General features: G+C 40.9%; 1 protein-coding gene and 1 long non-coding RNA gene across 6 annotated transcripts in view; one reads left to right on the forward strand and one right to left on the reverse strand.

Annotated features, from left to right (window-relative positions):
• Nucleotides 1-21158, reverse strand: part of fhod3b (formin homology 2 domain containing 3b) — a 119298-nt gene that overhangs the window by 14538 nt on the left and 83602 nt on the right. For 2 of the 5 annotated variants that reach the window (XM_060870459.1, XM_060870458.1), the window contains exons 6-14: nucleotides 13233-13327; nucleotides 10593-10704; nucleotides 10263-10357; nucleotides 10034-10177; nucleotides 9625-9866; nucleotides 3564-3683; nucleotides 2813-2947; nucleotides 2215-2265; nucleotides 661-845 (exon numbers count right to left, since the gene is read on the reverse strand). In XM_060870459.1, coding sequence (XP_060726442.1) covers nucleotides 661-845; nucleotides 2215-2265; nucleotides 2813-2947; nucleotides 3564-3683; nucleotides 9625-9866; nucleotides 10034-10177; nucleotides 10263-10357; nucleotides 10593-10704; nucleotides 13233-13327 — 1179 coding nt within the window. Of the gene's footprint in view, nucleotides 1-660; nucleotides 846-2214; nucleotides 2266-2812; nucleotides 2948-3563; nucleotides 3684-4350; nucleotides 4423-5590; nucleotides 5983-6137; nucleotides 6218-9624; nucleotides 9867-10033; nucleotides 10178-10262; nucleotides 10358-10592; nucleotides 10705-13232; nucleotides 13328-21158 lie in introns of those variants that run through there. The other 3 variants (XM_060870462.1, XM_060870461.1, XM_060870460.1) reach the window with 3 other exon arrangements.
• LOC132845991 (uncharacterized) lies at nucleotides 4484-10470 on the forward strand. Its single transcript, XR_009648455.1, has 3 exons — nucleotides 4484-4583; nucleotides 5228-6395; nucleotides 10061-10470. It is a non-coding gene; the product is annotated as an uncharacterized LOC132845991 (long non-coding RNA).

Consider the following 21158-nt stretch of genomic DNA (forward strand, 5'->3'; position numbering starts at 1 on the left):
CTACACGTCCTTGATTCTGTCTTTCATTGCTCTATAACAAGAACGAAATACAACTTGTATTATTATAGACTGCTCTGTCATCCAGTCTGGCAGCTGATGTAGGCTAAAGGCAATGGAGACTCACCAGGAGTAACCCAACTGATTCTTATCAAAAATGTGTGAAATACAAGCCGAGTGCTAACTTCACACACGGTGTGACTCAGACATTGAAACAGATCCAGTTAAGATGGTTGATAGAGGCCAGATTTTGGCACAATCCTCTGATCATCCCGAGAACAGATGCAATGGTACGTAAAAGATTTAAACTTGTTCTATGGAATTTCAGGGAAAATCTTGTCTCATCCATTAGAACGTCTTTTACATTCATTCTTTGTACAATTTATAACAAACAAGTTAACAAGTTAACAAACAAGTTAAGAAACAGCACTATATATATACTTTAAATCGCAACCTTTTGTGAATAGATCCGGATTTAAATTTTCTGCAAATTTAGTCACCGCAAGTTTGCACCCTCTTTCTTTTGACATCATTTTTAACCACTGCTCATACAAACAGGAAAGACAGGAGAGAGCCTCATACTATTTTACACAGTTCTGGTCTCTTGGACTGTGCTATAGTTGGGATTAGAAAACCACGTACAAGAATACACAAATGTCTCACCTTGTGCAGCGTGGGTTTGAGGAAGTTTATTCTCCTGACACTCAGTGGAGGACGGGATTGGACAGTGTGAGCTGCAGGAGGTTCGTGAACTCAGATTGAGTGTGATTTCTGTTCTTCCTCTTGGTGTTGATGCCACATGCTCCCTCTCATACTCCTCCGCTGCCAGACGTTCCACTTGTTTATACCTAAAATCAGAAAGAAGAGTGGAGGTTAATCAAACAGCTCCATCACTTAGACTTTAACTGGTTATGAAATCGTGCTTTATAAAGATTCAGAACCCATGATAACTTTACGATCAGTAATATGTATATACATATATATACACACTCTTAGCTGTTTATTAGGAACACTTTACTAATACAGAACAGAGCTTCCTTTTGACCTCAAAACATCCTCAGGTCTTGACATGCTCCATGTTGACATGACTACATCTCTAGTTCTGCCAGATCCCGAATGTGACCTACTGGATTCCGATCTGGTGACTGGGAAGGTGACTGAAGATCACTGAACTCGTTGTCATGTTCATGAATGCAGATTGAGACTTTTGCTTTGTGACATGGTCCATTATCATGCTGGAAATAGCCGTTAGAAGATGGTAAATTGTAGCTTTGTGAAGTGATGCATATAACCAGTCACAACACCTAAATAGTCCGTGGCATTCAAGTCATAATTGACTGGAATTAACAGCCCAAATTGTGCAAAGAAATAAATTCCCAACACCATTACACCACCCCCACCTGCCTGGATCCAAAAAAAAATGTTGGACCCACGGTGCCAAATTCTGGCTCTTGCAAGAAGAAATGAAGATTTTTTCAGACCAGCCTTCAACTGTCAGTTTGTGTTGAGTCTGTGTTCACTGTAGCCGCAGCTTTCTCATCTTGTCTGACGGAAGTCTTGTCTGATCTTCTGCGGTTGTAGCTCATCCACCTCAATCACTCAGATCACATTTGTTCCCCAGTCTAACGGTGGATGTGGACATGATCATGAAGTTACTGGCTCATTTCTGCATGATTTCATGCACTGCACTACTGATACACCATTAGCTGATTGGATAATTGCATGAATGAGCAGGTTTACAGGTTTTTCTAATAAGCTGCTCAGTGACTCTATTTTTCCTTCCTGTCTGGTTTAGCTTCAGCACTTTAGTACAGTTTATGGGTTTAAAAAACCTGCAGGAATAACATGCTGAACAAGCAAAACAGATATGATCAAATAAACCAGTGTCTTGTTTGTAAAAAATATTTGTAAAATCGACCCTAATCAATAGGCAGTTATACATCATGCCCTGCTTTCTGTGGAGGTTTTTCTTTTTTTCTTTTCTTTAGCAGGGCCTCGTGTTTTAGCTGTAGCTTATACAGATTAATTTGCCATCTGCTCATTTTTGCTGTGCCTGTATCCACAGTGTCTTACTACTGATCTTTGACTAAATGATATTAGACACGACTCAAGACTTTGTAACGTAATAGATTTGGACTACAATGATTTTTCCAGTCAGTGGTAATAAAGAGAAAGCAAGCAAAAAGTGACAAGGACGGTTCAGAGGACGTTTTGTACCTCTCTTCACGAGCATGTATGGCCTCCTCTCTCCTCTGCACATAGTCACGACTGAAACAAAGAAAACCATCATGAGAAAACATTTGCACAGCGTTCCAAGAACATACACATTTTGTAAAAGCTTTTAAAAGCACCAGTGGTGAAAAAAAGGTTAAGGCTTGTATTAGTGCTGTGTCCAAATCATACTCAATTAAAAAAAAAAATCTAGGTCCATGTAAACATACTCATTTATACATACAAAAATATAATGTGACCTGCTGGTTAGCTAATGGTTAATCGCCTTGGTGGAATTAGCGCAGTGTAAACAACAAAACATAGCAATTATATAATTTGAGATGAAATCTTATTTTAATTACAGATCTGATAAACAGGTGATTTTGTTTTTGGTTTCTGGCTTGCTATAAATCATATAGATGTTTCTGATCAGGATTTGTATAAAACACTGTCTGACTGAAGGAGATGAGACACAGGAAGGATATTTCTCAGAGTAAGTGCCCTGTGTAGGAGTCAAGCAGAATGAGCTTGTTAAGGAGCTAAATTTAAGTCACTGGAACCCCTTTCTAGACATCCTGCAAACAAATTAGTAAAGGTCGCGAACCTAAAACGAGTTCTTTCCTCCCGTTCGATGCGGTGCAGCCTCTCTTCTCTCTCCAGACGCCTCCGCTCCCGCTCTGCAGCTAGAGACTCCTGGTGCTGCCTGTATGATGAGGCCAGTAAACCTCCCAGAGCCGGCCTGCAGCATGACGGAGACAACAGATTCACCCCGAAACATGACATGTGACAGTTTTGTTTCAATTGTTTCGATTGTGCATTGAAAATTTTTTTATATTTCATGCAATTAATTATTAATTAATATATATTTATATATATATATATATATATATATATATATATATATATATATATATTAATTAATTTTTTATCAGAGTCATGAAATTTGTGTATGTTTTCTGCATGTTTTTCATATTCAGCATTGAATTTCTTTGGCAAGTCACACTCTATAGTAGAGGTTAGTAGCTCATATGAAAGTAGAAACTCAGAGCTTTAAGTCTTAGTTTTTCATAAGTACTTCCATCGTACCTAGCTTAATGAGGTCAATATTTTCTTAGAAAAGTTAAAAAAAAAATAAAAATAAAAAATCAATGCTTGAAGGCATAATCAACCAGTAAGATTCGCTATAAGATTATCCGGACAGTGAAAGCCAACAGTGTCCTGACTAATTTAATATTAGTCACCCGTTTATACCGATCGAAATGTCTGAATTTTCATCCCGCCGGCAGAAAGGAACTCCAGTGTACTGGTTAAAAGTCTAAAATATATATGTTAAAATCAAAGAGAGAGCAGGTTACCTGTCAGGTTTGCTGTCTGTAGGTGACCCTCCTGTAGAGATGAAGCGGTTGAAGGAGGTAGAAGGGGCACTGGATGCACTTGATGATCTACCAGGATATGTGCCAGCATAGCCATTTTGTCTGGAGAATGAAGATTAAGTAGCTGACTTACTTTTTTTCCCATGTTTAGAGTGGCTGATATTCAACAACATAAACAAAACATGTGGCAAAACGATAATAAAATAGCACTTTAAATGAAATTCCAGTATTTGCCTTTAGTTTGTCGATGCGCTAAAACCATTCCTATAACTTCAAGTTCCAACAAAAACTTGTCACGTCTCACATCCCAAAGCACACACAGGTCCTGCTTATCGGACGTAAATCTCTTTCTCAGATAGGAATTTAGTTGCTCAGTTCATACCCGTTTGAACGTTTACTACACAACAATTGCTCAATACAGAACCCCAGAAAGGATAAAAACAAGCTGGGGAACACCAGGCTGATGAAAAACAACTACTGGAACACTACTACAGTGAAAGAAGTGTTTTGTACCTGGAAAAAGTCTTTAATAATATCTTTAAAGCACAAAATGAGTTTAGTGCTACTGGACCTTTTGTTGTTTTTCTCATTTGGATGGTTCATTGTTCTAGCTTTGTAAAAGGGAACCCGTTTGTTATAGAGTTTTTACTTAGTCGGCTTCCCCCAGAGAGAGCTAGACTTTTTTTTTTCTTTCTTTTTTTTTTTAAGTGTATACGTTCTATACATAACCCAATCCATCTTGTAGTTCAACCCCTGTGGGAGCTCTTACCTGCCAACACTAGGAAGGACTCTGGAAGAGAATGTTGAACAGGGTGTGTGTAAGTATCTAATATCTGAAAGACTATGCAGAGAACAGAACACGAGAAGAAAAGGTCAGGTTAAATTACATGCAATAAAGATGCATTAGTCAAAGGTTTACTGGTGTATAAAATGGGGGAGAAGAATCTCAGGCTTTTATATGGGGCATGACGGGAGGGAAAGGAGCACGGAAGCAAGAGGAAGGTGAGTGTCTGTAAAGTGAATCAAAGCAAGACAGATTTTGAACAATTAAACTGTGAATGTTAGTAAAAACGGTGGTCTAATTCACCTAACATTAGCAAATATGTGTATGCTACAATGTTAAAATGTAATCATTGACCTTTAAGGAGTAGATTAGATATGCACATTGGCATTAAAACATCTTAATTAAGCATTTTATAAAGGTTTCCAGCATGCAAGAGCTTCTGTAACCTTGATTCACTTTGTTTGGCAGTCTATTCGTGGTCATAATGGGGAAAACATGCTGAAGCCATCCCACAAAGCATTCTCATTGTCAGATGCGTGTAGGTCTTGTAGACACCATCAAGCTCATTTCCTTTTGGATTTGGTTTCATTTATAGCCTTGTCCCAGCTTGAGAGTTGTACAATACAACAATAAAGGGCAGATGAGTTGTAAATGTCAGTAAAAGTTAGTATCCATCTGAGAGCACCCTGTTTTGTATCACAAAAAAAAGTGATATTTGCAGTACAATTTTGGGGTTTTTGTGTTTTTGTACTAGAATAAATACAGACTTTGTGTTTGCTTGTGTGATACCCAATAAGTGTTGGATGGGTGATAAGACCTCATTTTGAATTACAACAATAAAATAAATATACATTTTACACAGGCAAGGAAGACCAAAAGAAGTTTGGCAATGGCATCTTAAAGCAGAAACTGAAACAGATGATGATGCGCTCACGGAAGAAAAACCCTCGCCTTTCACAAGACAGCCACAAATTCTGTGACATTCTGCTCTGATGGATACCTGTAGGCAAGAATTACAATTTTTTGGCACTAGTCTATATAAGGTAATGCTACAAATTGATCATTTGTGCACTTGTTACTTGATCCATGACTACAAATGACTAATTGTTTACATTGAATGAACATAGTGCTGTCTGGTCCGAACATGCAGGTCTATCATATCTGCCAGACTCTAAGGGGGTTTACACTGTGAGCGGTGAGGGTTTGGTACATGTTTCCGCACTACCTGGAGTCTCGGCCCCTCTGGACGTGTGGGGTCCCAAAATGCACCTTGTCCGAGTCTGATGGGCAAGACGAGAGAAGGGGGGAGGATGGGAGAGGAAGGGGCATTTGATGTTCCTCACTGGGGGATGTAGAGGCAGAGGAGGTGACGGATGAACCCTGGGAGGGGACAGCTCCCAAAGATCTGACGGAGGCCCATGAAGACAGACAACAGGGGCCAGAATCTGGAGATACAGGAGCTGAGGACACTGGCGCTCTGCGGATGACCTTGGTGCCAGAACAGCCCCTGGTGCTCTCCTGTGCCTCTGAATCAGCAGTGCTGGGGATGAGGTTGACCATGCATTTAAAGGGCAAACACAAGCTAGAAGCCTCCTCTTTCGCTATAGTTGGCGCCATCCAGCTATAAGATGACAGAACAGCTCAGCAGAGGGTTGGGCAAAAGGATGTGGCACCATGATAAAATGTGTTAGGGCAATCACCGGATGTTAGTGAGCCTAACAGCACAATTCTACATTCTAGCTGCCATTTCTAGTGCATTCAATTCTGAGAACCTATTCCTGAGTACCTGGCAGATCCCTGAACAGAGAGTTCTGCTTTCTGCGGTTCCTCAACTTCCTCTTCCTCCTCCTCTCTGTGGTGAAAAGGAGGAATTGAGGGATGGATGATAGAAGTGAAAACAGAAGAGAGGGCAGGGGGAGGAGAAGAAGAAATGTTGCACATAGATAACATGACAGCAGACACTACAAAATGCACTGACGGCAGACAAAACAAAAGAAACAGTGGCACAAACAAGAGAGACACAAGATTTGGTTAGTTTGGAAGTATGCAAACATGTTAAAACACGAGTAGTTGCTTTCACATATTCACAGTTACACTTAGAGGTGCCGATATGACATCCATTAAACTGTGCTTTCACTAATATAGATTCTCTGAAAAAACAAAAAAAAAAAAGACACTAATCCACAACCGACAATACAGGGCTCGGGTAAGCAATCAGAAACCTTCTGTGTAAGGAGGTAGACCTCATTGGTTTTCAATCAGCTTGCTCATGCACTGGCAGCACACAAATGCACAACAGGAAGTAAAGATCTGGCAGGATAATGTAGCATATGCATAGGGCTACAGTGGAGTTATAAATATGAAGTTGAAATTTGGGTTTTGGTTCTCACATCACCGCTAATGGCTTATGCCCGTTTTCCACCGAGGAAGTTTGAGTGCTGGTTCAGAGCCAGAGCCTAATTTAAAACCAGTTCTTTCTTTTTTGACACCCAAAGCTCTGAACCAGGAAAAGTGGTTCTTATGTAGCACCAAAACGTAGCTGGTCTAGACTTAAGAACTGCTTGCGTCAGGGGCTGGGGTCGGGACTGGGGGCGGGGTTACTGTTAGCGCCTTTGATAATGTACCTTAAGTATACTAATGTTTAATACATATTTACTTTACCGCAATATGCTCAATTATCAGCACACATGATAGTAGGAAGCTACATGCCAAGGCTGACTTTTTTTCTGTGTTAATGATAAAATAATGTTATGTACTTTCTCGAGTGCAACCTCTGTTTGTACAGATTACACGGAGCTGCACGTACACGTTGGATTCGCCGCGTTTGGATGCCAATGTAGGTCCGCAAAGCCATGAGCATTAACAGTAAAGCTGCCATTGTTGATGTTGTGTTTGTGTTTGCCGCTGCTGCGCTAGCGTTGCTGTATAACGTTGCATACAGTGACGTAAGACTTGTCACTGTGATGGCTCTCTAGCCTATGGAAAGGCAAACCGGTTCTTAGAAGGATCGCCAGTGGAACCAACTTTGAACCAGCACCAGCACTAGCTCTGAACCAGCATCCGGTTCTTTCTGGTGGAAAAGGGGCATTCGAGAATTTGGATGAAACAAGGGAGGGGGGTGACAAGTGAACATCAATATGTCTTTTAAGCACTGAAGAGGCAAGAGAGAATCAGGGTTAGGTAGATAGATAGACAAAAACAAGACTTTAAAAGGAAGAATACTGGATAGAAGTTTGCATGCAGGACTAAAATTTGGGTGCAGAGTCCTATCTACTCAGAGACTGCTGCAAAACTTGTTGACATCGTCCACATTGCTTGCAGCCGCTTCAGCACACGTGACGCCGCCAAGCTAACAGCATTAGGTAATATTCAACTGACTTTGCAGGTTTTGCAAACTCAATGGCCTGTGGAAAGATTTTCCCAAATGAGTTGCGATTTTACAATGGTGCTAAGATTTCTCTTTCTCTTCATACTTCATTCATTTCTCTTCATACTTTCTCATTAAGCAGCTGAACTTGATTGAAAGAGACTCAATCAAGTACAGATAAAATTCAAAACCTCCATAACTCACCTACTGTTACTTTACCCTCAATACAGAGGCACTGACAGAGTGGAGTGCTACACAGGAAAGAGTCCTGGAGCGCACTGCGGTAAAGTTCGCTTTCTTTCTCAGTGGGCTGCTATTTATTACTAATATGAAAAACATAACACTTCAAAGGTCCGTCCAATTTCCTGTGGTTGGCCAAGTAACAGACCTCAGGATCGGATGTATAACTAAGATGATTCTTCACAATGGAGCCTGCCATCGATGATCAGTTATGAATTGGTGTAGGCTGTTTGACAGAAGTTAAGGCGGGAATAAGGAGATGACGGAGAAACAAGAGAATTGGATGAAGAGATGGGAATATTAAAAACAAATAAAAATAGAAAATAAAAATGACTGGTGTGCAGACTCCAGTTTTGCTCTCTCAAGAGGCTGTGGAGATCTGGAGATCATTGTCAGGAGAACAACGTTCATCACAAGTTATTATATTAACAGCTGGTACTTTTCGACCATTGGGACACACTCTTCCACATACTCCAGACCCAAAATCCACAACTGCCTTACATGATAATACTCTGGAGAGAAAGTGGCTCCTTTGTGACTCACTGAGAGCTTCGTATTACTCTTACAATCTGATATTGCACCATCATACCTGGTATTGGAGATTATTCTGGATTTTCAGCCTGCCATCGCACTTTAACCCTTGTATGTTGTTCGTATTTTTGTTACTCAGCCAGTGTTCGTGGGTCTGCTGGACCCGCTGCATTTTTGGGTTTTTAATTCAACACAATCAAAAATTTTATGTTAAAATACTCTACAGATGTTTACTTCATTCCAATTACAAGCAATATAAACAGCATATATGGTTAATATTTGCCCTTTACCTTTATTACATCACATTTTTTAATTAAAGTGCTACTCGTTTTTTGTTGATTTTTAATATAATGTAATAAAAAAAAAAAGAAAATCAAATTTAATCAAGTTATGAGTGGGAAAAAAATCAATAAATTTACAACAAAACTATTGATGTTTATGAATACGGGTCCCACAGAACAACATACAAGGGTTAAAATGCACAGTGGATATTAGCAATATCAATGGAGGATAAAAAAAAACAACAACAATGATAAAAATGCCATAAAAGTGAGCTATGGCACTAAACCTAGCTGATAGTTAGACACAGGGCTAAAAATACACATGGCACATATCTTCATATTTCAGACTTCCTGCTTGCTTTTTGTCACGTTTCCTACCAGTTCCTTAATGCGTGTTTGATTAATTGAAACGTCACTCTGCAGTAGCAAAAGCACTTTGTCTTTTCCTTGGAGTCTTATTAAATTCTCTGTTTCTAGCCGGATTTTGCTAACTCTCTTGTCAAAGCTAACGTGATGAACACCCAATATAAATGTGCTTCCTTTCCATAAAGTCAACACATGCCGAAGCCTTTTCTGTGCTTTCCTAAAGTCTCCCTGTAAAGGGCCTCAGAAGACAGTGAAAGAAGCCGTGAGAGACGTTCCACACAGGTGAATTTAGTAATGAAATCTTTACCACTTTAGTTACAGCGATTCTTCCTGAGCCATATGTGTGTGTTTTACAATAATTCTCATTTCCTATTCCTATGCCACAAGTGAGAGTGAGTTGTAGGAATATAACATGGAATAAATATTGAAGAGATGAAACCTGCCAGTCAGTAGATGCATACAAGGTTCCCTCACCTCTCAGTGACATCCTCAATCCGTTGACCGTTAAAAGGTAGGAAGTTGGGGTTATGGCTATGACAAGGGGAGGCGGGTGCAGACGCATGGCCTTTGCCGTTCTGCAGAGAATGTCTTCGGCTGCGTCTGCGTTCGAGGCCCCGTCTTTCAAGCGTGCCTCCTAAGCTTGCGCGACGTCGGTCCTTGCGGCCCACAGGTGGCGGCGACGACTCATCATCACCATCCTCATGACGAAGAGTCATCTAAATGATAAAAAGAGCCTAATAAATCCTTCGATTTCAAATGAATGAATGATGAATCCACATGCTCTTTCACACAATCATGTGATTGCAAGCTCATAAACCTGGACTAAGGAGTCACTTATTTCAGGGACGATAAATAATTCAGAAATGTTGAATTAACCTCTAACCTCATATATGTTGAATTGTTCCAGCAGGTCCAGGTCTGTGCCCTTTCTGCTGAGGTGCCTCTGGGAGATGGCTTCAATGCCCTGCTCCTCCAGAAAGTCCACCACGTCATAGAACGAGTCCTGGTCTGCAAGGCCTGCAAGTGTCTGTAAAGATAAATAAAAGAACTCAGTTTTCCACAGTAAGTCTTATGCACGGCTCATTCAGAGCAGTCAGAACTCATGTGCCTACCTTATTAATGAGGGTCATAACATAGACCAGCAACTCAGTGTCCACACCATCCTTCTCGTCCAAGATTTCCATGGCGTTGGACCACGGCTTACAACCTGCAGACAGATTTACATCAAACACAGCAAGGCCAAGTACACAGTGATGATTGCATGTGTTAAAACCATTCAGCCCTACAATTATTGGCAGAAATGACTGTATAATATTAATAATACACACAATTCACATTTTGCACTAACAAAACTGCTTACCTTTCCTTTTACAAAAACATTTATTTTATTTTAGTTATTATTTAGTGTTTCAGACATGTGTGTATGTTTGTGTGTGTGTTACCTCGTTTACTGTCCACTGCGTTGACAGCTTGGATGAGTAGTGCAGCATTAGCTTCTGTGTATTCCACAAACACTAGCAGGAGCTTCAGAGCAGTCTTAACCACTAGACGGAACTACACACACACACACACACAGGAAATATTCTTACTGTAATCTCATTCACACACAAGTTCTGTTGTATGCTGATGCAGAAGAGTGGCACAGTGTCCAATCTTTCATCATTTCTTATTTATTTGAGTTTGAAAGCCCAAAGGCCTGATGAACTAAAAAATTCCTTTCCTGCCCCAGCTGCCATGGAAGGCCCTGATAACTGAACTGCTACATGAGTAACAGATGAGTGCCTCCTGTTTCAATGCCCACGACAGACTCTTTGTGATTGCTGTTCCAGAGACTTTCGTGCTGTTTTTTTCATGAGTGGTGCAGGAACAGCACTGTCAGTGAGATGATGGGAAAGCCAGAAGAAAGAGCAGTGGGATAATTTATAAAGCTGTCAGCTTCGGAGCCCCTGTATTAAAAAAATGCACTGGGAAGCTACTGTCCAACAACAATATACAAGCATTCTCTAGAGGAAAAGAGCAAGCTATCAAAGAAAAAAGAGCAAAGTGAGAAAGATAGATGAGATGCAAGAAAAGGCTTATGCATGTATATGTTAGAGAGAGAGACAGAGAGAGAGAGAGAGAGAGAGAGAGAGAGATGGGTCTGTGTTTAATAATATGAATTCAGTTCCGTCTTGATTAGAACCATGCTGCATATTTTGCCCTTCTCATGAAAAAAAGATAGCAGTTAGAGGTGGAAGTATGCTGAAGGTCCAAAAGTCTATGTTCACTGCGACATGAACTCATTCATCATACACAAGAAAAAAATGTTAATTGTACTTCATTTATAACCTGGTTTAGAGTTAATATCTGTACATAGTTGAGACACCCAAAGCTTCAGCGTTGAAACAACATTAATGCAGTATTCTGGAGTTTAAACAGTTACATATTGATATAAACTTGCTTTCTTTGAGACCCAGACACTTGGTTAAAACATTACTCATTAACACACAGTGACTGTTTTACTCGCTATTACAGAAGACAGCACTCGTAGTCTGTTCCTTGCTGCTGTATTTAACAAGCTTCATTCCAAACCCTGGGATACCTTTTCAAAGTTCGAAGAAATTGCATTTCTATGTAATAGTTCTATTTATTTCATTCTGCTTAATGTTGTAACAGCTTATAGCTTCTCTGAGCAAGTTGGATTTTTCAGCAGAAATGTGCAAGCTAACAAAGAGTCTCTCTCTCACATACACACGCGCACACACACACACACACACACACACACACAAATATGTATTCGTCCACATGTCCGTGTCATATCCTCATTATGGATAAACATCTCTGGCTGATGAACTGTTACTCATGATTAGTCACTTAATAGTAACACACACAGCCTAGACTTATTTTGTATCCCAGTCTACAACTAGTTTTCTCCCATTGGCAAATGTTAAGATAATCTGTAAGACTGTAAAAGAAATAACATGACATAAAGATCGAAGCAAAAGAGCAGGAGCTGAATGCAAATGCAAACTGTTCCAGGAAACATTTTCTTGCTGAATCATCATTTGTTATATTAAAAAACAAACAAAAAAAACAACAAAAAAAACACAGTATAGCATAGAACTGTAGTAGAATTTCTGCTGTTTCCATTCAGATTCTCTTAAAATCTCATTCAAATTAGTATAAAAAACAGATGTAAAAAGTCATCTAGATACAATGGATGGCCAAAAGTTTGTGGACACCTGATCAATCACACTAATCACTCCTTAACCATCCTGTTCCAGATTCAGTCTTTGGCTGTTAATAACCTCCAGTCTATTGGGAAGGTTTTAGACTACATGATGAAGCATCATCGGTTTTAGACTACATGATGAAGCATCATCGGTTTTAGACTACATGATGAAGCATCATCGGTTTTAGACTACATGATGAAGCATCATCGGTTTTAGACTACATGATGAAGCATGGCTGTGGGGATTTAGAGAAATAAAGCAATAGTGAGGTGTTGGGTGAGGAGGTACTGTCGGTTTTCCAGCCCATCCCAAAGAGGTTCAGTGAGGTTAAGATCAGGGCTCTGTACAGGTCACTCACCTTGTTCCACTCCAAACTCACTTTGTGCACGGGGGCATTGTCATGCTGAAACAAGTTAGTCCTCAGACATCTTTTACAATTGTGTGTTTCCAACTTTATGATAACAGTTTTAAAAAGAACCAAAATGGCTGTGATGGTCAGGTGTCTTCATACTTTAGGCCATATAATAAAGATATTCAAAAGAGAATTTAACCACTATATAGCTGGACAAAAGTAAAAGTAGTAACGTAAGTAGATGAGTGGATGTGGTAGCTTAGTGATTAAGGTGTTGGACTAATGAAGAAGCTGTGAGTTTGAAACCCAGGTACACCAAGCTCCCACTTCTGGGCCCTTTGAGCAAGGCCCTTAACCATCAATTGTATAAAATGAGATTCAAATTTATGTTGCTCTGGAAAAGAGCGTTTGCAAAAGGCAATTAATGTAAATAAGAACTGTACAATTCCACACACAGTGTCCAGTGTAACAGATATAAAGGATTTAAACACATTCCAAGAAAAAGGTGATCTATTTACCTTTGATCCAATCAATGTGTAGAGCCACTGAACTGTTTCATTATGTCCAATCAGGCCATTCATCCCATCCACATAGAGCATGATCTGCCCAAGAGCTAAAGGAGAGAGAGAGAGAGAGAGAGAGAGAGAGAGAGAGAGAGAGAGAGAGAGAGAGAGAGAGAGAAAGAGTTAAGACTCAAGCATTAAATGACTAAGACTGCATGTGTGTAAAATATAGAACGAATCCTCAGCCCATATTCACAACACACAGAAGGAAACTAGAGAATGTGCATACATTTTTGTTACAATAAGATCAAAGAATGGCATAAGAATTAGAGCCAGCTGCTGCATGCCCCTACACAGTACACACACACACACACACACACACACACACGAACCAAAGCTCTGCTCAGGCTCATGAAGCAGTCTGCAATGCTACAACCTACGCACATTTATACACGTCTTCAGAGAACTTGGACCAAACCCTGCTCCTTAGGCCTGAGCCGGACAGGCGGAAAAATATTTGAGCAGGCCAGAGCACTGGGGCGTAAAATGTGACTGCCATTTGTAACAGGACACATAAAGTGGGTCATAACAAGAACTTAGGGAGCACAGGAGGGAGCCTCTAAAACACACTGCTTCCGTTTGACAGCCATGGACAGAGGCGAAATAAAAACCTGATGGAGGCAAAGAACGCTTCAAGGTCAACACACAACACTGGAATTTCTGTCTGGAGAATGAAAATAAGATCCCTGCCCACTGTACAAATCCCCACACCACCTTTATTTCAAATAAAAAAGAAAATAACAGTATTTCATTGTAAGTATATTACACACACACACACACACACACACACACATATATATATATATATATATATATATATATATATATATATATATATATATATATATATTACATACACTATATTGCTAATGAGACACAGTTAGTCAAATTTATAGTCACAGTAATGTAAGCTGTTTAGATCTGGACTCTGTTCTGATCTCTACTCTCTGTCTTGAAATTCCGGGGGCAATTGAGGCTCGTATCCAATAGGTTAATCATCTTAAAATCACTAGCATTCATACAGAGTGAGCTTAGGGTGGGCATGTTCTTCCACTCTGCTTGACATCTGCAAGAAAGACGAGCTCTGGACGAAGCTCACACAATACTAGTGTTCAGTAAAGAACATGCCTAAAGGCTTACTGAATGCATACAGACTATAGTGATAGCTACCTAGAGACAGACAATGACTTCAGCATGAAGTTTTAGCCCCAAATTCAGCTGTGAGGTCAATAATATGACAGCTAACACACATCTTTGCGACTGTTTCTCTGAGATATGTGTGTGTATGTGCTGTTTCATAGACTAAGCAGATGTTTTGAAATGATAAGGGCTGAACTGAAACGGTCGCAACAGGAATCCAACTACCTGAAATATTAATAGCTTAGTTTTGACGAGGTAGCCTTGAGGATAACTGGAAAAATCATTAATATCTCCTGACCCAGGAATGACACTAAAACCCATTTAGCAAGGCTCTAAAACTCCCAGCTCTGTCTGCACACTGCTCCTTTATCGCCTGCTGGCACTCGCCATGACTCCACTTTCAGTTTTTACCTGAAACAATCCCTTTTATCTGGAGCAGGGCTGGTTGTGGAGATAGGTGCCAGGTTCCCATGCAGCGGAGAGGGAAGGAGAAAGAGAGAGGAAGAGAGAGAGAGAGAGAGAGAGAGAGAGAGATGACTAGGGTTAAAGCCAATGTAAGGCTCCTTGCTGTCTTTCACTGTTCCCCTCATCCCATTCTGTCCTTCTCTCCTCAGCATGGGGGAACAAGGAGTTATGAATGCACTGTACACACGCCAAGATTCCCAGGTGCAGCTCTGTGTGCAAGGGTGTGTGTGTGTGTGTGTGTGTGTGTGTGTGCGCCACTGGCTGTGGGGTGACTCTTCATCTTTTATCAATCAAGGCTAATTACTCAAAACCTTGACGACAGCATTCCACACAGTCTTCCACCCATGATGTACATATGCAGCATTGCAAAACTGCCAAAGTGCAATGACAGATGAGCAGACAGTCTGTCTCTATCAGTCACTCACTCACACACACACACACACACACACACACACACACACACAGTGTTATAATGCGGTGGAAACAAACCACAGTAAAGCAGTGATTAACACAGCGGCGCGTGAACGATGCTCCTGTAAGTCCGCTCCTCACTCCTGACAGGTGAGTAATGTAATGAGCCGTTACTCACACACTCCACAAGCCTCCCTAACGGAGCTCTAGAGCTCAGTTAACGCTCCACAGCACCCATGGGTATATCTCAGGTCACAGAGCTAGATGCTCATTGCTACTCCAGTTTTTTTTTTTTTTAAGTAGCAAATCAGTTTGGAGCGTTTTTTCGTCCTGGAACACAGTCGAGTGGGAGCCACTTTGTCTTGTTCTGTTTTGGCTAGACACAAAGACTAAATAATAAAGAAATAAAACATGAAATAAAGTACCCGATAAATCAGGAATGTTTTTTAGTCTAGTTTGACTTTCCTTTTGGGGTCTGTTTGAGTTGTATTACTCGTATTTGTTTATTAAACGAACGTCCTTTATGCAGTGGAAGCGGTAGTTATATTACATACATTACTGCCACACTGTTCCATGGACCTCAGTTTGATCCTGAGCTCAGGTTACTCAGGGTTTCACATGCTCTCAACATGTCCACATGGGTTTTCCTGTGGGTTCTATGGTTTCCTTCCAACTTCTGAAAACATGTCAGTAAATGGAAGCAATTAGAATTTGTTATTTATTTTATTTGTATTTCATTTCATTTTTTTCCACCATGCCAGGAATGCCAGGAATTGAAACTGACGCTGATGTATAAAGAGCAGGAAAATAAATAAAAAACTTAACTTAAAAAAAAAAAGAAAAGAAAACGTTTGTTAGAACTAATGACGTACTGACGGTATTGGACATATAGTCTGCTCTTGGTTGAAACACCTGTACGTTCTCCGAAGCCTCCCTCCCTCATCCCACATCTCATCAAACAGTCAGTGACAACAGCCATTACTGTATACCTCACTTGACTCCTCTTTAACTCCAAACACAGCTCTTTTCACATCAGCCGTCAGCATCTGACAGGTCATTGTGGTCGGGACTGACGCTGCACCTGTGGCCCTGTCTGAGGGGTGTATGGTAGAGTGAGAGAAGGAATGTGTGTGAGTGAGAAGAAACTGATGGGTAATTAAAGAGCACAGCTTGAGTAATCGCTGCTAAGTCAACTCCTCCTACTGACGGAGCTCTGCGCTCTCAGCCGGCTGCTAAGCCAACACGCAATCTGAGAATTGGGATTTGAGGTTGACTGGGCAACTCCATGCTAAAATGACTATATTATTCTTCTCATACACCCCTACTGTATTACGCAAAGGTCTTAGACACCCTACATGCTTTATATCCATTTTGTCCTACATGTTTATTTTAGTATTTTATTCTGTTAGTATATTAGTGTGTTAGAAGAAACAAGAATTTATATAAAAAGCAAACAGGAGATACATAACCATTTAAAAAATGTGCAAAGCTAAAGTCTGCAAAGAAAGATTCTCTCAATATAACACCGGACAATTTTCCTACAAAACTCAATCGTTCGTTCGTTTTAACCACTTCATGTAAATGAGGGTAAATCTTTATCCTGACCTAATCCCAGGATTTTCAGGAACAGGGTGTGACAGGAATACACCCTTGAACGGATGCCAATCTATTACAGGGGACCAACACATTCACCCCTACAACCAATTCACCTACATACATACAGGTTTTTGGGAATAAGAAGAAGCCAGAGAACCAAAACAAAACCTGCATGGGCACAGATAGAACAGGCAACACTTCACACCGACAGGAACCCAAGCTTAGCATCGTACTGTGCCACCACTATCCTATAATCCTTCATTTCCGAGTTTTTTTTTTCTTTCTTTCATGTATTTACCTATCAAATCTAAATCTGACCTTGGTTTATAAAGGTCTTGTGCATCTGTTCAGAAAATACATTTTCTTTATTATTTTTTATCAGGTTCTCGTAGTTCCACACTTTTTAGGTTAATGGAGTAGAAACAAATGGTTTTTGAGCATTATCTTACAAATCTCACAGCAATAACAAGCTCACTAGGCCGTTCTCCTGCCTCAAACACTCTCTGCACAGAAAGAGTAATGAGGCATTGGCAGGCCAGCATCCACTCTCAAAACATGCTGGTTTGAATAGGAAAGAAAAACGAATGCAGAAAAAAATAAATGAAAGAGAAACATCTTTTACCCCTCCTAGAGAGACTGTAAGTGTTTAATAAGCTGCCTGGCACTCAGCACTCGCTCTCGCACTGTGTAAACGGCTTGCTTTTCTGCTTCTCCAGCTTTTGGCACGGATGTTTGCATTTCTCTACAATGTGCACAAAGACCTCGGACGGGGCGACTGTAGACCGTGTGAACCAGTGCTGCGGCTGTCCTGTGGAGCCAAACGGAAAGGCTGGCAAAGGATTGTGGGAAGGCTGGTCTAGAGACCTCTCCCTCCACCTAACCACAGCAATCACTCAGTCACGGCAGCAGGAATGCACGACGAGACCCTCACCACAGCCGGCCGAAGGAATGAACCCGCTCATCGGCCTTCGAAACATGACGGAAACCCCAGAAGAGAAATCACGCAGACTCAATACTGCAGTTCACTTCCATTCAACAAGCACACAGCCAAAATAACAGCAGTTTTTTCCCTCTAGGTCCCTTCTTGCATGATTCACTCTGCTGTATTATTTTCTCTGCTTTCCCACACGTGTTTCATTTTTATTTCGAATTTTCCTCAGAACTGGGTCAGCCAAGCTTGGTGCGCATGCTCTTACTGTATGAGCATGCTACATTTCTTTTCAGAGGGATTTCAAGGCAATGGACCAACAATCTTCTCTACCACAGCTAGCTTTTTCATCCACTCGGTTAGAAAAAAAAAAAAGTTTTCACATTACAGAAAGTATTGGGCAGGTTATTATAAATACCGTTCCATCAGAAGCATAAATACTGTATATGACATCCTCTGTAAGTAGACTTTAAGAGTGTTCTAAATATTTAATAAGCTTTTCCTGTAAACTCAGCTCAAACCTTTCTCCCTGTCTCAACTGACTTAGATTTGAGATTTGATACGGCTTCTCGTTCCACTGTCTTTTTTTTTTTTTTTTTTTTTTTTAAAATTACAGTCTAATTAAAATGTTATTTGTATTGGGCTTGAACAATGTATATTCAGCAGGAGATCATCATTTGTCTATCAGCAAGAAGTCCCCATTCTAATCGCTCTCACCACATCACCACCCAGGCTGCGTCTGACTGGCGTCCAATCAGACATGCTACTTTAACTAGCACTCTGTTGATTTGAGAGACTTAAGAGCCTGGAAGTATTTCATTTCAAATAAGCAAAGTATAATGATGCATAATCACAGCCAAAATGTGCAATGCTAGCAAATGGCTGCAGCTACTGAAATGACCTATCCCAGCCCTGAGGTAGTCTCAGTCAGAATCCGTGTTTTAACAGAACAATGTAAGAAAAGGCATTCTATGATTTCACAGTCATTTTTTTTATCCATCCGTCCGTCCGTCCGTCCGTCCGTCCTTCCGTCCATGCATACATCCATCCATTTTCTGTAGCACTTATCCTACACAGGGTCGCAGGGTCCACACTGGAGCCTAACCCATCCGACAGGGTGAAAACAATCACACACACCATCTCACTTCACTACAACACATGTCTTTGGACTGAGAAAGGGAACTGAAGTACCTGGAAGAAATCCTTAAAACATGGGAAGAACATAGAAGCCCTACAAACATACGATAATCAAACCCCCAACCCTGGAGGTGTGAAGCGAACATACTTACCACTAATGTCATTTTTATTTCTCTTACATCATTTCATCATCTATTGAAAACTGAACTCATTGGAAACTTGGAAAATGAGCAGTGTTTTTTAAGGCTGTACACTTAAACATTCTCACCTGCCCTTGTACAGAAACACATAGAGCTCAGAGAGCATAGCAAAAATAACTCATGACCATAAAAAATGTTGAAGGATGAACCGTGGTGAATCGTTATGGCACTACAGAGGACACTCGTGCTGTTTTTGCAATGACCTGCCATATGTCAAAATCATATTCAGTCAAGGCTCATAGCAACTATTAGTCATTACCTATACGACTCTGCATTAACATGCTCCACTCGGATGACCTGCCTCCATAAATTTACTTTAATTTCATGTCCTGGATTATTCCGCACAACAAACGATTGTCTACGGCTTAGGCTTCCTTACCAAATTTGAGGTCAAACACACAAGCTTTCTAATACGCTCCAAATGATTACATCCAAAATTACCAACTGAATGATTTTCAAGGGAGAATATATCAGCTGAACATTAAACCTAGACATGAGAGAAGTGGGCGGAGATGAAGAAACAGCTGAAGAGTACTAAAGAACTGCTGTGTTTGCACAAAGATTTGAAAACCAAAGGGAGGCATACAAAAGGCACTGGGAAACACCCCGAATCCCCTTGCCAAACTGTCTGCACCTGACAATTACCCAAATAAATCTAAGAAAGCCTATATGTCTCTGAATATTTGAACTAGCATGTATCATTTCACACATTTTGTCTTGACAAACTGATATACAACCATAGCAAAATGATTCCATATATCATCCATATGGTGTGCTGCCTTCCTTGGGAGGTCTTGTGGTAGGCCAATGGCATGTGCATGTACTGCTGTGGGTGTACACATTACTTTTGCTTTCACACAGGCTTTGTGAGCCGGTTGCCTTGTTCTGTGAACTGCCGCTGACTAGAAGTCATCACGCAACACGGTTTATACATCTAGCCAATGTGGCGCAATGACAAATGACACAGAGAGCTTGATCAACAAAATGCAAATGGAAGTCGTAATCAGTGGAATATTCTCACTCTCACTCACTCATTTTCTACCGCTTATCCGAACTACCTCGGGTCACGGGGAGCCTGTGCCTATTTCAGGCGTCATCGGGCATCAAGGCAGGGTACACCCTGGACGGAGTGCCAACCCATCACAGGGCACACACACACTTTCATTCACTCATGCAATCACACACTACGAACAATTTTCCAGAGATGCCAATCAACCTACCATGCATGTCTTTGGACCGGGGGAGGAAACCGGAGTACCCGGAGGAAACCCCCGAGGCACGGGGAGAACTCCACACACACAAGGCGGAGGCGGGAATCGAACCCCCAACCCTGGAGATGTGAGGCGAACGTGCTAACCACTAAGCCACCGTGCCCTCAGTGGAATGTTGCTGGACAAATTTACACTTGCGAGATCAACCATGAATCATCTCTAAATCTAAACTGTAATGCATTTCTGCTTGTTGTGACGAGATAAAACTGTTTGCTCTTCCACCACACCTTTTAGGAAATGTAATGGAAAATAACCAACTGAAAGAGGCAGTGCCAAGAGGATAAAGAGTTCAGGGAGCACTAATACAGAGATTTTGCTGCCCTGGGACAGTTTGGGACATTTTCTGGTTTCTCAGGAACTTCAGAGAGAGAGAGAGAGAGAGAGAGAGAGAGAGAGAGAGAGAGAGAGAGAGAGAGAGAGAGAGAGAGAGAGAGAGAGAGAGAGAGAGAGAGAGAGAGAGGGAGAGAGAGAGAGAGAGAGAGAGAGAGAGAGAGAGAGAGAGAGAGAGAGAGAGAGAGAGAGAGAGAGAGAGAGAATGAATAATAATTGAAGAGGCAGAGCCACAGCTGATAAAGATTCAGTGTTGAATTGTGGGAGCGCTGTACTACTAGTTATGTATGAGCCGACTGTGTGTCATGTTTTCGCACCTATTATCTTGTCACACCAGAGATTTCAGCTTAGATCAGGAGTAGCATGTGGAAAAAATATGTGGTCTGTCTGTAAAAGTCAACGA

The sequence above is a fragment of the Tachysurus vachellii genome, chromosome 5, assembly GCF_030014155.1.
Source record: "Tachysurus vachellii isolate PV-2020 chromosome 5, HZAU_Pvac_v1, whole genome shotgun sequence".
In the NCBI taxonomy this organism is placed as follows: domain Eukaryota; kingdom Metazoa; phylum Chordata; class Actinopteri; order Siluriformes; family Bagridae; genus Tachysurus; species Tachysurus vachellii.